General features: G+C 45.3%; 1 protein-coding gene across 3 annotated transcripts in view; it reads right to left on the minus strand.

Moving 5' to 3' along the window:
- Positions 1-15,422, minus strand: part of SCN10A (sodium voltage-gated channel alpha subunit 10) — a 79,695-nt gene that overhangs the window by 47,500 nt on the left and 16,773 nt on the right. For 2 of the 3 annotated variants that reach the window (XM_037148264.2, XM_037148263.2), the window contains exons 4-11: positions 13,193-13,321; positions 12,558-12,649; positions 10,826-11,017; positions 10,335-10,401; positions 6,872-7,013; positions 6,527-6,724; positions 5,623-5,793; positions 1,469-1,762 (exon numbers count right to left, since the gene is read on the minus strand). In XM_037148264.2, coding sequence (XP_037004159.2) covers positions 1,469-1,762; positions 5,623-5,793; positions 6,527-6,724; positions 6,872-7,013; positions 10,335-10,401; positions 10,826-11,017; positions 12,558-12,649; positions 13,193-13,321 — 1,285 coding nt within the window. The remainder of the gene's footprint in view (positions 1-1,468; positions 1,763-5,622; positions 5,794-6,526; positions 6,725-6,871; positions 7,014-10,334; positions 10,402-10,825; positions 11,018-12,557; positions 12,650-13,192; positions 13,322-15,422) is intronic. The other variant, XM_037148265.2, reaches the window with a different exon arrangement.

Genomic DNA, 15,422 nt, shown 5'->3' on the forward strand with positions numbered 1-15,422 from the left:
AACCCTTTCTCCATTTAGTAGCCTTTTTACAAGGGGAGACACAGAGCCTTGAAGAGTTTAAGGAATTGAAACCCAGGTTTGTGTGACACAGAAGGGCTTAAAGACTTAATCTTGCACAGGCCAAATAATTTAATGAAAGTGCATTGATGTTGCAATATCTAGGGAAGTGGTAATGTAGGGATCAATACTAAGGTTTCTTGAATGAGGCATTTTCTAGAATGTTAAATCACCTCTGAGGGGGCCCTGTAGACTAACTTTGACTTTAGGACTCTGTTGGTCCTTGGAGACCTACTCTCCCATTCTTTGCCCAGCTCTGTACCCAGAAAGAGTAACTTGTACAAATTGCATCACTCTTACTCTCTGCTCTGGTTGGATTTGGTCAATGGGAGGTACAGATAAGAGAGCAGAGGCTGGAAGGAGAGAGGAGTCCATGCTTCTCCTCTGCTGGCCTGTGGCTGGCTTCTGGCTGCAGTTCTACACCTGAGATGACAAGTTCTGTCAGGCCACCTCAAACACACAGTGGCTGCTCTTGCCAGGTCCTGGTTCTGGTCCTTTCCCTCACCCTTATAGCCTAGGCACACACAGCTTCCCACTGCACTGGTCTCTAGGGCCTTCACTGTCCCTTCTTAGCCCCCAGAGCCCCACCCACCCTCTGTAAGTACTCCACTCAACTTTCTCCAGTTGCCTATTGGAGTGATTCATCTGTCTCTTGCTGGCATCCCAACAGAGATGGAGTTGAGCTAACTCTGCAAGACTCATCTTAGTTAGGATAGCCCTATAATGAATGGTCTGTTTGCAAACTGCTCTGTGTCTGTGGCTAGCCAGAGAGGGCAACTGAAATACACTCACAGCATCATTACTGCAACTGGACAGAGAGCTTACATTATGCCATGGCTCCCAATTCAATGAGGAGTCCCTGGTTTGGCATTACACTCTGTGATTATTCTATTAAGAGTGCTGGCCAGTACGTCATTGTTGCTTACATTGTGCATTTTGGCAAGTTATTGCTTCTCTGAAGAAAGCAAGGGATGTGTTGCTTCTGCTGAGTTCAGTCCATGATACCTCCCAGGATTTCTCTGGCTCCCCTCTGCCAAACCCAGGGTAGCCTGCACAGAGCCACGGGTAGGAAGAGAACCTTCCATTTTCCTCATACTCATGCAGAGAGCAAGCAGATCTATCCTTAAAGCAGTGGTAGTGAGTGGGGACAGAGAAACACTGAAGAAACTATGAGATCAACTGGAAAAGAATCTGTATCAGTGCACAGAGTACACTAGAAAACCTGTTGGACCCAGGTAAACCCAGTCTTTCTGTGCATCTCACTTGCCCTGTTGGTAAAATGGGGGTAGATGGAGGTGCCAGACAGAATGATATCCAGAGGGTTTACCCACATGTGACACTCTGGACTTCTTTGCCCAAAGCCTCTAGCTGGAAGCCATCCCTAAAGAGTCTAGAACATTCACAAACTTACCAAGACCTCTGTGACTCCAGGCCCATGCTCACCAGTAGGTGGTATGAGGTGCCCATCTTCTCCATGCCCTGGTCCAGAGTGGGCAGGTTGAGGCAGTGGGTTCCTAGAAGGAGGGCCTGGCTGGCGGGTACTTCCACCCAGCAGCAGGGAGTCTCGACGGCTATCATGGTCTCCAAGAAAGACTGCATCATCAGTGACCCCATCAGGGAATGAACCCTCTTGGGCAGGGGCCCGGAAATGAAATACACTGCCATGGCTGGCCCGGCGTCGCCCAGAGGTGAGACCTAGGAAAGACTGGGCATTGCCCCGGAGGACAGGAAAGAGGGAGGCTGGAAGCTCATTCTGCAGGAAAATCTGGAGCTTAGCACTTCCCTCCACTCACTCCCATTTCCCTATTCTTATTCTCATGACCTTCTATCAGCAAATAAAGGACACAAATCTAAGGGGTATTCTCAGTAAACTGAGAGAACAGGGGGAGAATAGAGAAAATGGGGGAGAGAATAGGGAAAAAATATTCTTGACACAACCTGGGGAAAAGCCAAGAGGGATGAGAGATTACAGGGTGGTTAAGATAAGCAAATAGTTCTCATGGCCAAGGACATGTTAGAGGACAACGTTGTGGTTCAATGGGATGTGTGAGCTATTTGTCATCCTTCGGCCACTGGGCTGCTCCACCCAGAAAAGTTGTGACCTAAGGAGACTCTATTATGCACATCAGTTCTGCAACATGCTTGGTAAATGGTTGTTGAATGACTGAGTGCACTTTATTGCCTGAAAATTAGGTTCTACAATTCATTAGATTCAGCCTGCAAGGGTGTGAGAGTTTGTGCTGCAAAGGAGGAGAGACAAGGGCTTTGTAATGTAATGAGCTTCCAGGATCCCTTGAGGCAAACTTTGAACCGTCAACAATGGGGAGATTGAAGGGAGAGTTACAGTCTAATTTCCCGGAAGAATAATGACATTCTTCCAAATCAATAAACATTTCCCATCAAAATCCTCCTCTGAGAAAACTGTGTGGCTTACTGTTGCCAGAAAGGAGAGCCCAGAGCCCCTGGAGTCAGTTGGCTGGGTCAGCCAGTGCCAATGACCACTGCGGGAGCCTGACCCTAACGAGTTATCAGTTATGGCTGGCAGTTCTACCCAGGAGTAGATCATATAAAGTATTTCTGAAACCTAAACATTGACTGCCTACCAAACTCTGATCATGCTGCTGAAAATTTCTCCCTTTGTTAATTCTGTGGACAGAAAAGGGGCCACATACTAAACCTGACAAGCTCATGGGAAGCCTGCACGGTGGGCTTTACAAACACATAAAATGATCTGAAGTTCAAACTTCCCAACTAAAGGTGAGTGATGGTGGGTAGTCATGTCCTAGGCTGGTATTTTCCTCAACAAAAGTCAATCTGTACTTTAATCTGTATTACAATCTGAGTTTGTCCATTGTCTTTTTACATCTAGGAATGTTCATGTTCCAGTAATGCCCTTTGCCCAAATCCCTCAGGGCACAATCTCCCACTAGAACACAAGACCATAGAACCCCTCATTGGTATCTTGTTCTTCCATTTACCATCTCTATGGGCTATAAATGTTAATTGTTAACTATCCTATATCCATCAATGTAAATTTTACTTTTTATGCAATCTCAGCGATTTCCCCACTTTGCTTTCTTCTGACTCTCTAATCTCTCACCCAGGTAATCCCCTTACATCTCCCAATTTGATTCTGATGTATAAAATAAGTGGTAAAACTGTCCTTTTTCAGGAGTATTTTCTCAATCCATTGAGATTTTAATTTCCAGGAATTGTCATCAATTTGGCTCAAATAAACTCAGAAAAAATCTCTATAGGTTTGGATTATTTTTACACTAATAATTCCTTTTATTCACTGAACTACTGAAGTTGGGACACCTTGTTGTCAGTTTGAGTTCCCCTTACTTTCCTTATCCAACTGAACTGAAGTTTCCTTTTTTTTGGATATTTTGAGCCCAATGCTGTTCTGCAACCATCATTGCCACCCTGAAATTATAAACAGAGTACTCTTTTGCCTAGTATAGATGTCCAAGGACTATGGAACTCATAAAATCCCACAAATCCTTCCTACCTTTGAAGCAAAGGTACAGAGTCAGTAAATCTTTATTAAAGTTTGGACAAGTGAGTTATTTGTACTGGGCAATAGGCAAATCAGGGAGGAAATTAGGAGAAAAGTTTTGGTCCTATATGAGACAGTCAGTGCCCCCTTAGCCACCAATTAAATGTTTTATAATTAAAATATTGTAGGCAATGATTTCTGAACATAAGTATTAGACTACCTTAAAATGCATCATTCAAGAGGGCTAACTCATGTACTGTGGGTTACCAAAACCCTGGTTGTGTCTCTCCTAATGACTCCCAACCATTCTCTCATTTCTGATAGTAAGAAAATGGCTTTATATAAAAACTGCCTGTGGTCTATTTACCATAAGAATATACCTGGGAAAAGAGGAAGGGGATGCCTTCTTGAATGGACTGCAATTAATCAATTAGCATTTAAAAACTATCCAAATAGCACCTTTCTGTCTTTGCTCATACATTGTCTTCTTTGCACCTGGAAAATATGCCTCCCAAGCCCTTCCAGCCCTCAATAACTGGAGGACCACCTACTCACTATTTCCTATTCACTTCCATTATTCCCTCCTCCAGTGAAGCTTTTCTTGATACACCCCCAGACCCCTAAGAGTCATGTTTCCTCTTCTATTTCCCAAGCACCATGCCTGTGTCCCTAATGTAGTATAAAACACATGCCTGTTTTTATATCTGCCTCCTCCATCCACATGGGAAGTCTTTGAGAAAGGGACCATATTTTAGTCATCTCTTTATATCAAGCATCTAGTATTATTGAATTAACAACACAGAGTTCCTCTTTTTTTCCTTTGAAGGTGAGCCTAGCTGGAGAGACAACCATGCACACTGAACAGCTATTGGACATCCAGGTGCTGATTTATGTGGGGCTAAGTGAATGGAAGAAATTAAAGCCCAATTCAGAGTGTCATTGACATTACGATGGAAGCTGTGATTCATCCTGTTCTGTGATTGTGAAAGCCCTAGTCAAATTCCCTTTGAAACATCTTCTGAACTGTGCCCTGTGCATGCTGGGTGTTGCTCAAGAGGCAGAGCAAGGAAAAGAAGGGCACAAACTCTGATAGATGCTGAAGTGTGGGTGTCTCTGAGGCCAGTGTGCATGTGAGTATGTCTGTGTACTTATATGCACACATAGGTTTGAGGGTTGGAGAAACAGCATTCCAAAAAGTAGAATATCCTTCAGATGAGCACAGGAAGAGATAGAGAAGGAAGTGAGGGCCAGAAGACCTGAAGAATAGCCATTTCAATCCTCTTTCCCATATACTATGAGAGTGGGAACTATTGTTCTACAAAGGACTTATTATCTCTTAGGAAGGGGCGACATGTAGGGTACACAGGACTTTGAAGGGAGGAGGTAGTGAGAGGAAACTTGGTGAAAGCAGTGAATCTTAGAGTGGGAAGTAGAGGTTCTGAGGGAGGCAGAATCGCTACAGAATCTAAAATGAGGCACTAAGGTTATTCCTAGGCTAGACTGTATCACAGAGATGGGTGCTAGGATCTTCTGTGCTAATAATAGGTGGGAATTTGAGCTGCAGGGGCTGAGGCATGAGGTCACCATGGACAAGAACTGCCCTCCCTGTCCCAGAATCACAGATCAGTGTGTCGGGAGGAAGCTAACCCTGGATGTCCACAGGTCTGCAGACATGTCAAAATCATGCCAAATGTGGGTTCACCACCTTTCCTACACACCTGGCTTCTTCCTGCAGTGCTCCTCTCTTAGAATCACCACCCATATAATTGCCCAGTCTTGAAACCTGGGAGTCATTTTGGACTCCTTTTTTCCACATTCCACAGTCCCAATCTTGTTGATTCTATGTCTACCCTTAAAAGTATTTATAATCCACCTCCTTTTTCCATATATAATGGCCTTGTCCTAGTATAGGTCACAATTATTGAGGGGTCTGAATTACTAAAACAGCCTCCTAATGTCTGTGCCTCCAGCTACCTCGCAGTTGCAAACCACTTCTCACTTCAATCTACTGTCCACAATAGCTGCAAAGGTGGGTAATCTTTACTACACAAACCTGAGCCCCTTACCATCCTGTGTTGGTTGTAAGGCTCAGATTGGAGTGATTTGTTGTCATCTGCAGAGCTCTCTGACACCCTTGACTTCATTCTGTGCCTTTTTTCATTGGCACTTTTGGAGGCTAATGGTGATCCAATGCGGGAGTGGAGAGAGGCTGTGTCAATCCCCATTGTTGCCAGCACCTGAGGAGAGAGAACAGCAGCTGCAGCCTGTTGTATCTTATTGAACTTAGCATAAATGTGTCCCCCAGACATTGGGTGTCCCAGAGGTGAGGGTACCTGGAACAGAGGAGGCCAAGATTAGGACCTGGGTGGAAATGGGATTGAGATGTGGTGGGAAGAGCTACTACCTCTAGATTCACCTCCCTCATTCACACAGTGGAGGAGAACCTGTTGATAACCTGCCCAGATCCCTTTTACTGGGCCAGTACACTCATTCACAGCTGCTTGAGTGTTAGCTGCTAATGGCTCACAGCTGAGGCATTCTGCAAAGTTTCCTTTGACTGTAAATTTCACTGGGGCAGGTATGGGGGTACAAAAGGCCAGCCCTCTTGCCTCAAGTTAGATGGGCTAACTCTGTGATACCAGTCACATCCAGAGTTCCCAAGAGATCACACTGAATGTTGTCTCTGGCTGAGGCCATGTTCTCATTTAATTCTTCCCCTACCCCATCCTGCTTCCTTCACTCTCCTTCTTCTGGGATCATCTCTCAACAAATCACTTGCCTATCATCTTCACTTGGGTTTTTATTTTGTTGTTGTTGTTGAGAAAACCTGACTTAAGATGGTCCCTGAGCTAAAATAAACCTTCCTAAACTTCCAGAGAATGACAGCTTTAATGTAAGTGACTTGTCCAGATTTCTTTCTAAGTATGTACAGCCTGCAACAGGCTTCACAAAGCTTTCACTCTCACAGACCTCCTCCTCCTTCCGGAGCATCTCAAGGGCCTCCTGAAACTTCCTTTCCTTGGCTTCAATTTCATCAATGGTTGCCTGGTTCTGCTCCTCATAGGCCATGGTGACAACAGCCAAAATCAAGTTGACCAGGTAGAAAGATCCCAGGAAGATGACAAGCACAAAAAAGATCATATAGATTTTCCCAGAAGCCCTCAGGGTCTGCAGATTCAAAAGAAAGGAAAGAGACATGTACTCAGAGTAGATGGGCCCCTGACATTGTCAGGCTCCTCCAGGAAAAATGTAGTGATGTTGAAGCCCACCCTTTAACCTTCAGCCAAGTCTGTATGGGGACATGCAGATCAATACCTGCTGGTAGAGGCGTTCCCAGGAATCCTGTGTCATGAGGCGGAACAGTGAGAGGAAAGCCCAAATGAAGGAATCAAAACTGGTGTAGTTAAAATCGGGGTTGTCAGATGTCTTCATACAGAAATAACCTTCAGGGCAGTGGCTGCAGCAAGAAGAGAGAAGGTTGTCAATTATATAGCATCTTATTTATTGGGGGCAAGGCAGCCCAGGGCTGTGGGAAGATTGGAGTTCAAGGCCTGGACTTCCTCTTATGAGCTGGATGACCTTAGACAATTAGTTTCTTTAGGTCTCAGTTTCTCTTGCCCATAGAATGGGGATAATAATATTATCACTTCAGAGTTTCACACAGAAGGGAGTGGCCTGGGGAAAGTCAGCTCAGACATGACCCCACAAGGTTACAAGCTCTTTGCAAGTTCATACCAGGGGAGGGAGAGTCAGTACAAATAGCACAGACTTAAAACCTGAGCCTGTTGGGTCACCTGCAGAATTGTCTATTGAAGGAGGACTCACATTAGCAAAGTTCAGTGACCAATTATAGATAACAATGAAAACACTTTCCACTGACTGAGCACTTACTGTGTTCCCCTCTCTCACCTAAATGCTTTGCAAATGCTCTAATTTAACCATCTCCACATTCTTCTTACAGATGTGGAAGTTGAGGTTCAGAGAGAAGTCAGTTCCTAAACCCACGCAGATACAATATATTTATTTAAAAGGAGAAATAAAACTGTACAGCAGCCTATGAAGACTGACCAATAAAGGAAGGTCAAATTGAAGGTGCTTGGTGAGCATTGAGGTGGGAATGCTGGATTCCTCTCTCTCAATAAGTGGGTAAGTTGATGTCAAGAAATGTACCTCTGAGCCCAGGGCATGTGGAGTGCTCTCCACCTCAGTGGGATGACCTGGTCAAGGATAAAGTGATGCTGTGTTTGTATTCTGGATTCTACTCCTCTGGGATTCCCCCACTAACACCAGCCTCTGGGGCTGTCCTTGTTTCAGATGTCAATGTGAACACTCACTCTAGAACCCATACCACTGATTAGAGTCCTGGCAACTTGATAATCAATCCCAATTCTATCTGAAATCTTGGTTTTCAGACATTGTAGACCCATATTTAAACCAAGAGCAAATTTTGGTTTGCTCTCTCAAGGAGCAAGTCAACCCATCACCTGTAGGTTTGCTAGTGAACACCGAAGGCAGCTTTATCTCTAAGTCTGCCATAGAACACTGTGTGGCTACTACACATCAGTAGCTAACTGCTCTGAGAATTACATGAAACCATGGTGCATAGTAGTAACTAGGATATATAAAATGCAAATTTAAATTCCTGCTGCTTTTAATCTGAAGGTACCAGAAGGATGGACTGAGGCAATGCATGTGATGGAATGGTAAAAATCATGAAGTATTTCCTAATATGTGTTCTCCACCTCAACACCCCAGGCTTTTCTCCCACACTGCCACTGGTCAGTGTGGGCCTTTGCTCAAGGCTCTGCTTCTCAGAAGCCCAGCATGGCCTCAAGGTTCAGTGGTCACAGCATGCCATTCAGGACTTCCTCTGCCCCTTGTCCTGAGATGGCCTCTACTTGCCATCTCAGCCCTATTCACTCCTTCAATACCTGGCCAGGACCTGCCTAGCAGGAGGTCTGGCCTCTCTTGGAGCTTGACAGGATGCTCTTGGATAGACCCCACAAATTTACCACCAGTTGTGCTTGGGCTACTCTGGAGCCATTGCCATGAGAAGTGTCATTATTCAAATGAGAAAGGGTCACTGATGGGCCTTTGGTCTAAATTTAAGTCAAGGGCAAATGAAAGTTAACATTGGAACCATCCTTTCCCTGAGTCAAAGAACCAAATGCCGACTTAATTTGTGAAGAAAAGAAGCCATGAAGCCTATATTGATCAAATTCCCCTGTTTGTCCTCACCCCTTAGCTCTATCTGAGATTGTTTCTCTAGTGAGCTGGTTAAGGCAGAGCTCTACTAGCTCCAATGGGGCTGCCAGCTACTCAGGGAGTGGGGTTGTTCGGGCTCTGGTCTACCAGGCTCCCATGGACATTGGAGTGGTAAGTCTTTTTGATCTGTTGCCTGAACTCTCTCTGCTCATATCTGCTCCAGTAGTCAAAGCAGCAGGCATCCCTGAGGGGTCCCCTACCTCCTTGCTGGTCTCTGTTCTGCCACCTGGAATGGCCTCCATCCAAACCATCCCTTGCTCACCCAGCCTGGAGACATACTGCTTGCCCCTCAACTCTCACCTCAATTACCACCCCCAGGAAACCCTCCCTGACCTCCTCCCCAGCCTTACATCATCACCTCTCTGTGCTGCCCTAGCCCTCGGAGCCTCCAGAACATCAGTGGCTCTCCATAGAGGAGCATCTTGATATATATGTCTCAGAGCTCACAAACTGGCAGCTTGCATGTTGCATTTGGCTTACAGAAATATTTTGTTTGGTTCACAACATATAGACATTTTATGGAATTGGTAGCCAATGTTAATATCTGAGAGATTTCACATAAAAATCCAAGTTTCCTACTTCTCTTTTAAAAGTTGGAAGAGTTGGAAGCAGTGAACCCAACATTTCCACGTGGCAACCAAAGGCTGGACAGCGGTCGCTCCCTTTTGATGGGGTATGCACTGTCATTGCCATGGCTCCCACCCAGCCCACTCCTCTCATTTGTTATGTGTCTGGACTCTGAGAACTTGGAATTATAAAATATGATACCTGTGCTTTTTTCTCTGTTATGTGAGGATAATGAAACCCATGGGATGGAGTTGTGATGATTGAATGTGGAGCATTTGACACAAAACATATTTAACAAATATTTAGTTCCTTCCTAGGGTAGATTGCTTGCAAAAATGGCCACAATTACCCTCCCTGTATCCTCACCCCTTTGTGATGTGATGCTGCAGATCCTTCTATCAAAAGATGAAGTCTATTTTTCCACCCCTTGAATCTGGACTGACCTGGGACTTGCTTTGGTCAATAGAATGCAGTAAAGTTACCTTGTGCCAGTTATAAGCCTCAAGAGACCTTGCACACTTTCACTCTTTCTCTTAGAACCCTGCCTCTGCCATGGGAACAAGCCCAGGCTAGCCTGCTGGGGAATGAGAGACCACAAGACCATCCTAGATCAGCCAGCCTCCAGCTAATCTGCCTCTGAGATGCATGAGTGAACCTAGTTGATGCCAGAACACCATACTGATCTCAGCTCCACATATGGGCATGTAGAATCTTGAGCTAAATAAATGGCTGGTGTTTTAAGCCACAAAAGCTTGGGGCTGTTTGTTACAAAGCAGAAGCTAAACTCATACACTCCCTCCCCAAAGGCCTGGGCTGGCAGAAGCCACAGTTTAGGCATTTCTACATTTTATTCAGGACCAACAGCCTAGTCTCTGCCCCAAAAATGTTGATGACAAGGAGAAAGGACTGTTGGGCATTGTAGTTACGTCATGGACTGGACACTCACCCTGAATCAGACCCATTTCCACAGAGTAGGCGGTCAGAAGTGCCTGGCTTATCGATGTAGAAGTCTGCAAAAGAAAGGGAGAAATGGAATCTCTGCATATGGTTCTGAACTCAAGCCTTGGGTGGTGAAGGCAGCACCTGTTAAGTCTTCTACCCCAGCGAGGTGAGTTCTCTTGGCTGTGTGAACTCAGTGGGCATACAAAGGACACTCAGAACAGAAAAAGTCCCACCTGGGAAGAGCAAAGCTGAGCCATGACTTCAGCTCCAAGCCTCTCCCAGCATAGGAAAAATTACATGCCCCTGGATTTATAGTTTATTTCCTTGCAAAAGGGACATTTGATAACAAAAATGGGAGGTCCAAAAGTAAAATGCAACTCAGAAAAAGCATTTAAACAGAAAAGAGGAACCAAAATATATGTCTGTGTGGGTACACAGGGGCTCCACACCCCTTGCCAACCAGACCTTCATCCTTATGGCAGAAATTCCACTCGTGTGTTTTATAAGAAGAGTAATTGGCTGTCTCGTTGAGAGCTGTGCAATTCTTGACACATTTGTTCTTGAGGTTACCCTTGAAGAGTTGCAGGCCCACCAGGGCAAAGACACTCAGACAGAAGATGGTGAGGATGGTCACATCAGCCAGCTTCTTCACTGAGTGAATCAGGGCCCCAACGATGACTTTCAGCCCTGTGGGAAGATGACAGCAATACTCCCACATGGATAAGGTATCACACCCAGCACACACATGCGCCTGGCACACTGGCATTTTAGCCATCCTACCCTCTCACTACACATAGGTGTGAGGCATTTTACAAACTCTAGAGTAGTTCTAAGCCTCGTTCCTTATATGAACTCAGTTAAGATGCTTGCCCCATTTAAAGATGAGGTCACTGAGACCAAGGCAATACATTGCTCATCATCTTAATGCTAATATGTTCCGGACAATAGCAATTCAACTTTAAAAAAGAATTGTCGAGTGTTCCAGGCATTGTGCTAATCAAGAGGCTACTAAATCATTTCAGTCCTTTGGCATCTGTCTTTCTGCACTCAGCTCAGTTCTGAGAGAAGCTTGAGGCTGGGGCATATGAATCTCAGTGTGTGTGTGTGTGTGAGAGAGAGAGAGAGAGATATACACACACACATACACACAGATGCAAGGAAAGTAGAATGAGACATAAAAGAGAGACATAGACACAAAAGCACAAAGACACAAGCACAGCAATAGTGTAAAACCATGAGAGACACTGGAAACAGAGAGAATCTGACAGGAGGCTACATCAGAGCTAAGCCCAGCTGGCAGCAAAGATGAGGCCCCTGCTTGTTTAAGGAAGGGTGGTTTGCTGCTCTGACAAAGGAAATCACCATCTTTGGGAGAGCAGCTTCATGGGTGGCCAAAAGGCTCTGACTGGGGAAGCAGTCTGGGATTGATCTTTGCCTCTTCGTTTGGTCAACAAATGACCACTTGAGGACCACACTACCTGTGTTGGTCCCTGTGCTGGGAGCTGGCACATGGTGGAGTTATGTGACAATTGAGGGAGATCTCCATAGCAAGTGGGTAGCTCCTAACCAAAGCCTGGGGATGGAGTGGGGTGGGGTGGAAAGTGGGGAAGTTGGGAAAGACCATGAAATCTCCTCTGGGCTACTGGTGACATCAGAGATCATGGAGGTCCAATGAGATGAGTTCCGGTGAACTACTTTTGTTTCTGAATTCTCTGTAATCAAAGGTTCCCTGATTCTTTTCTTCTCTGTGTGTCCAAAGGAGCTGAGGCTCAAGCTTTCAGATCTATGGAAATGGTGAAGACACTTACCTGAGCCCTGGGATACCTTCTCCTTTCTTCCCTATTTCCAAGCTTGCACCTTTGGGAGGTGTAAATGAAAGTCCGACTAGATGGAGGCTTGCCTGACTTCCACAATAAGAAAATAAAATGAGGACATGACCTTATTCTTGTCTGTTATCAATGGTGAGACCACAAGGTACTGTGGACTGGGCATTGGTGGAGGAATCAAAGTTGTTAGGTTTCCAGGTCACACATTGCTTCTTACTAGTGATGAGGACCTCCAGTTGTGTTTTCTATGCTCTGGGCCTCAGTCCCTTTTGGTCCTAAGTGGGGGCAAGAGTCCATGACCTGAAACTTTATAGGGCTCTTGTGAAAAATCAAAGGGGCCCATTAGGCTGTGGACACCAACACATGGTCTATGAATAAATGTGCTGGTTAAAGTAGCTCACCTGGGATCACAGAAACTGTTTTTAAAGCTCTAAGAACTCTGAACGTCCGCAGTCCGGAGAACCCTGGGAGAGCTGTTGTTGTGCCGATGTATCTGTAGGACCAGAAGTCAGTCAGCATCTCTGCAAGGAAAGGGTCCCAGAAAGGCATGCAGCATAGATAAGGACAATTTGGGGTGACATGAGCCTAGGAAGGACCCAGAATAGACAGAGAATCTAATGGCACTTGCATTTACAGACTGACAGATTGAATTGAATTGAATTGAATTGTCCCAATACCTTTCCGAATAGCCCCTTTGAGAAGATGCACTACATGTATGGGTGGATATTCAAGCATGTGGGCTTGGCCAACCAGTCTCTGCAGACACTGTTCCTCAGGCAAAGACCTTCAGGTCAGCTGGGTGCAAGGCTGCTACTTGTCAGATCTACTTTGACAAGCTAGTTATCAGATCAGATTTGAGGCCTCCGACCTCTCCCTGAGGATGTGAAATGAACACTGGAAAGTGACTGGGAAAGCCGTGCAATTTCAGATGAAGAAGCTGGATGGAGGTAAGGAAGCCCAGAAGAGCATGTGCATGGGCATGCCCAGAGGCCCCATGCAGACACACACACACAAATCAGCAGGGAGAAATACTCACGCCAGCATAATGACACCAAAATCCAGCCAGTTCCAAGGATCTCGAAGGTAAGTGAACTCATTTAGAAAAAATCCTCTTGCCAGTATTTTTATCAAGGCTTCAAAGGTGTAAATGACAGTGAAGACATACCTGGGAGGAAGGGAGGGTGGGGAAAGAAAATTAACTGTGCCCTGGAATGAGCTTAGAGGGAGAGCTGCTGTTATTGTTCCAAAGGAAAACACATGAAGATCACCCCCGAGGTGGGGAACGGGAAGAAGGCAGGGTGAGGAGACCAGACTCAGACTGAGGAACTCTGAGGAGTAGGCGGGGCAGGGCCAGGAAGGGCCAGACATGCGCAGTTGAGATGATTGGCAGCATTGGCTTCTCCGAGGGTAAGCAGAGGGCAATGGCAGGTGAAGAACCACCCTGAAGTTCAGAACAAGGATCGGCCTGCAGCCTGAGGTTCCCAGAGATGCCCCGAGTTTGAGCTGGAGGCTCCTCTTCCAACTTGCTGGTGACTGAAGACATGGAAGAAGGACTAGGCCCTGTGACATTTCTCCACCCCAGACTTTTCTATTCCAGTTGTCTTTTCTTCTCACACCATGCTGAGTCTCAGGGATCCCTGTCTAAGAGCCATATGAGGCAGGAGACTGTCATGGAAGAAAGAGCATTTATTTGCTCAGGAGGATGGAACCTGTTAGAGGATGACATCTCAAACTGCTGTTTTAATCTGCTAGGCACTTGGTGGCTTCAGTCTGAAGGGACGGGTCTGGAGCTCAGGTTGAGAGAAGGGCAGTGTTTCTCAAATGCACAGAATCCCTGCCTCACCTGCAGTAGTTGCTCTCAAACTCTAGCAAGCATCTGAACCACCTGGAGAGCTTGTTCAAACATAGATTTCTAGGCTGTCCCCCCAGCACCTGTCTCAGTAAATCTGGGGTGGGGCCCAAGAATTAGTCTTTTTAACAAGTTCCCAGCCAATGCTAATGCTGCCAGTGGGGAAACTACCCTTATAGAACCACTGACCAAAGGGCTCCAGATGCGCCCATAAATCACACAACTTTGGACACATTACCATTTTTTAAAATTTGTTCATTTTTTAAAGATTTATTTATTTATTTACATTTAGAGGGAAAGGGAAGGAGAGAGGGAGAGAAATATCAATGTATGGTTGCCTCCTATGGGTCCCCCTCTGGGAACTGGCCTGCAACCCAGGCATGTGCCCTGACTGGGAATCAAGCCACAATCCTTTGGTTTGCAGGCCCGCGCTCAATCCACTGAGCTACACCAGCCAGGGTGGATACATTACCATTTTTAAGCTATAAACATAAACAACGGTCTTAGAAATGGGGAAGAGTTTTTGATGAAATGTGGGAGTTTGAACACACCATATGTATTTACTTCTATCTTTTCTGCAATTCTTCTTAAATGACAGTAAAAAGATTTTTAATGCATAAACCCACTAGGACAAAGATAGTATAGAACACAACAGCGTTTTGGAAGTGAGAGTGAAGGCGGGTGAGTGGCCATTGACAGAGAAGACCCAAGAAAGCAGAAGCCTTAGCTGGCAGTGGGGAGTCCCCAGAAGCAAGGCAATCCACACTGCAGAGCTGCTTAGGACTTAGAGATGCTAAGTACCTCTGAAAGTGGGGCTTATGGGGAGGGTGGCAAAAGGGACTGAAATAGTCTGAAGGTCTTCATGAGAAGCAGCTAGGCTTTTGAGATCCTCCTCTACACCACCCATTCCATGAGGAACTGGCTGCTGAAATGGATTGATTTTTCATCTTTCCAAGAGGTGAACAAGAGGGAGAGCACTGCACATTGAAACAGGAAAAACTGACACACTAAAAGGCAGACAAACCTGTCACCCACTTGGTTCTTCCCCTCAGTAAGTTCTTACAAGCCTGGCAGTCAAGGTAATAGCCCAAGGCACTATGATTTTAATATGGACAGCCTGCAACAAGCATCGGGAATTTGAAAGATGCTTCCAATACCAAAGATAAAGAGACCAAATAGGAAAAGAAATAGAGACAATCCAGGCAGCAAAAAAGAAGTTAGGAAAAAAACTATCATTAATATTTTTAGAGTTAAGAAATGAGAAGAAACTGAATACCTAAAATAAGAACAAAAGGTTATAAGTATGCATATTCCAAGAAGAAACAGAACTTTTGAAAATAAAAATATGGTAGTAAAAGTAAAATATTCAGAGAAGGGCTGAAGATAAAATTGAGGAAATCTCACAGAAAGTAGAACA

Source organism: Artibeus jamaicensis, unplaced genomic scaffold (genome assembly GCF_021234435.1).
Source record: "Artibeus jamaicensis isolate MK-2021 breed Jamaican fruit bat unplaced genomic scaffold, CSHL_Jam_final contig_519, whole genome shotgun sequence".
Taxonomy (NCBI): Eukaryota; Metazoa; Chordata; class Mammalia; order Chiroptera; family Phyllostomidae; genus Artibeus; species Artibeus jamaicensis.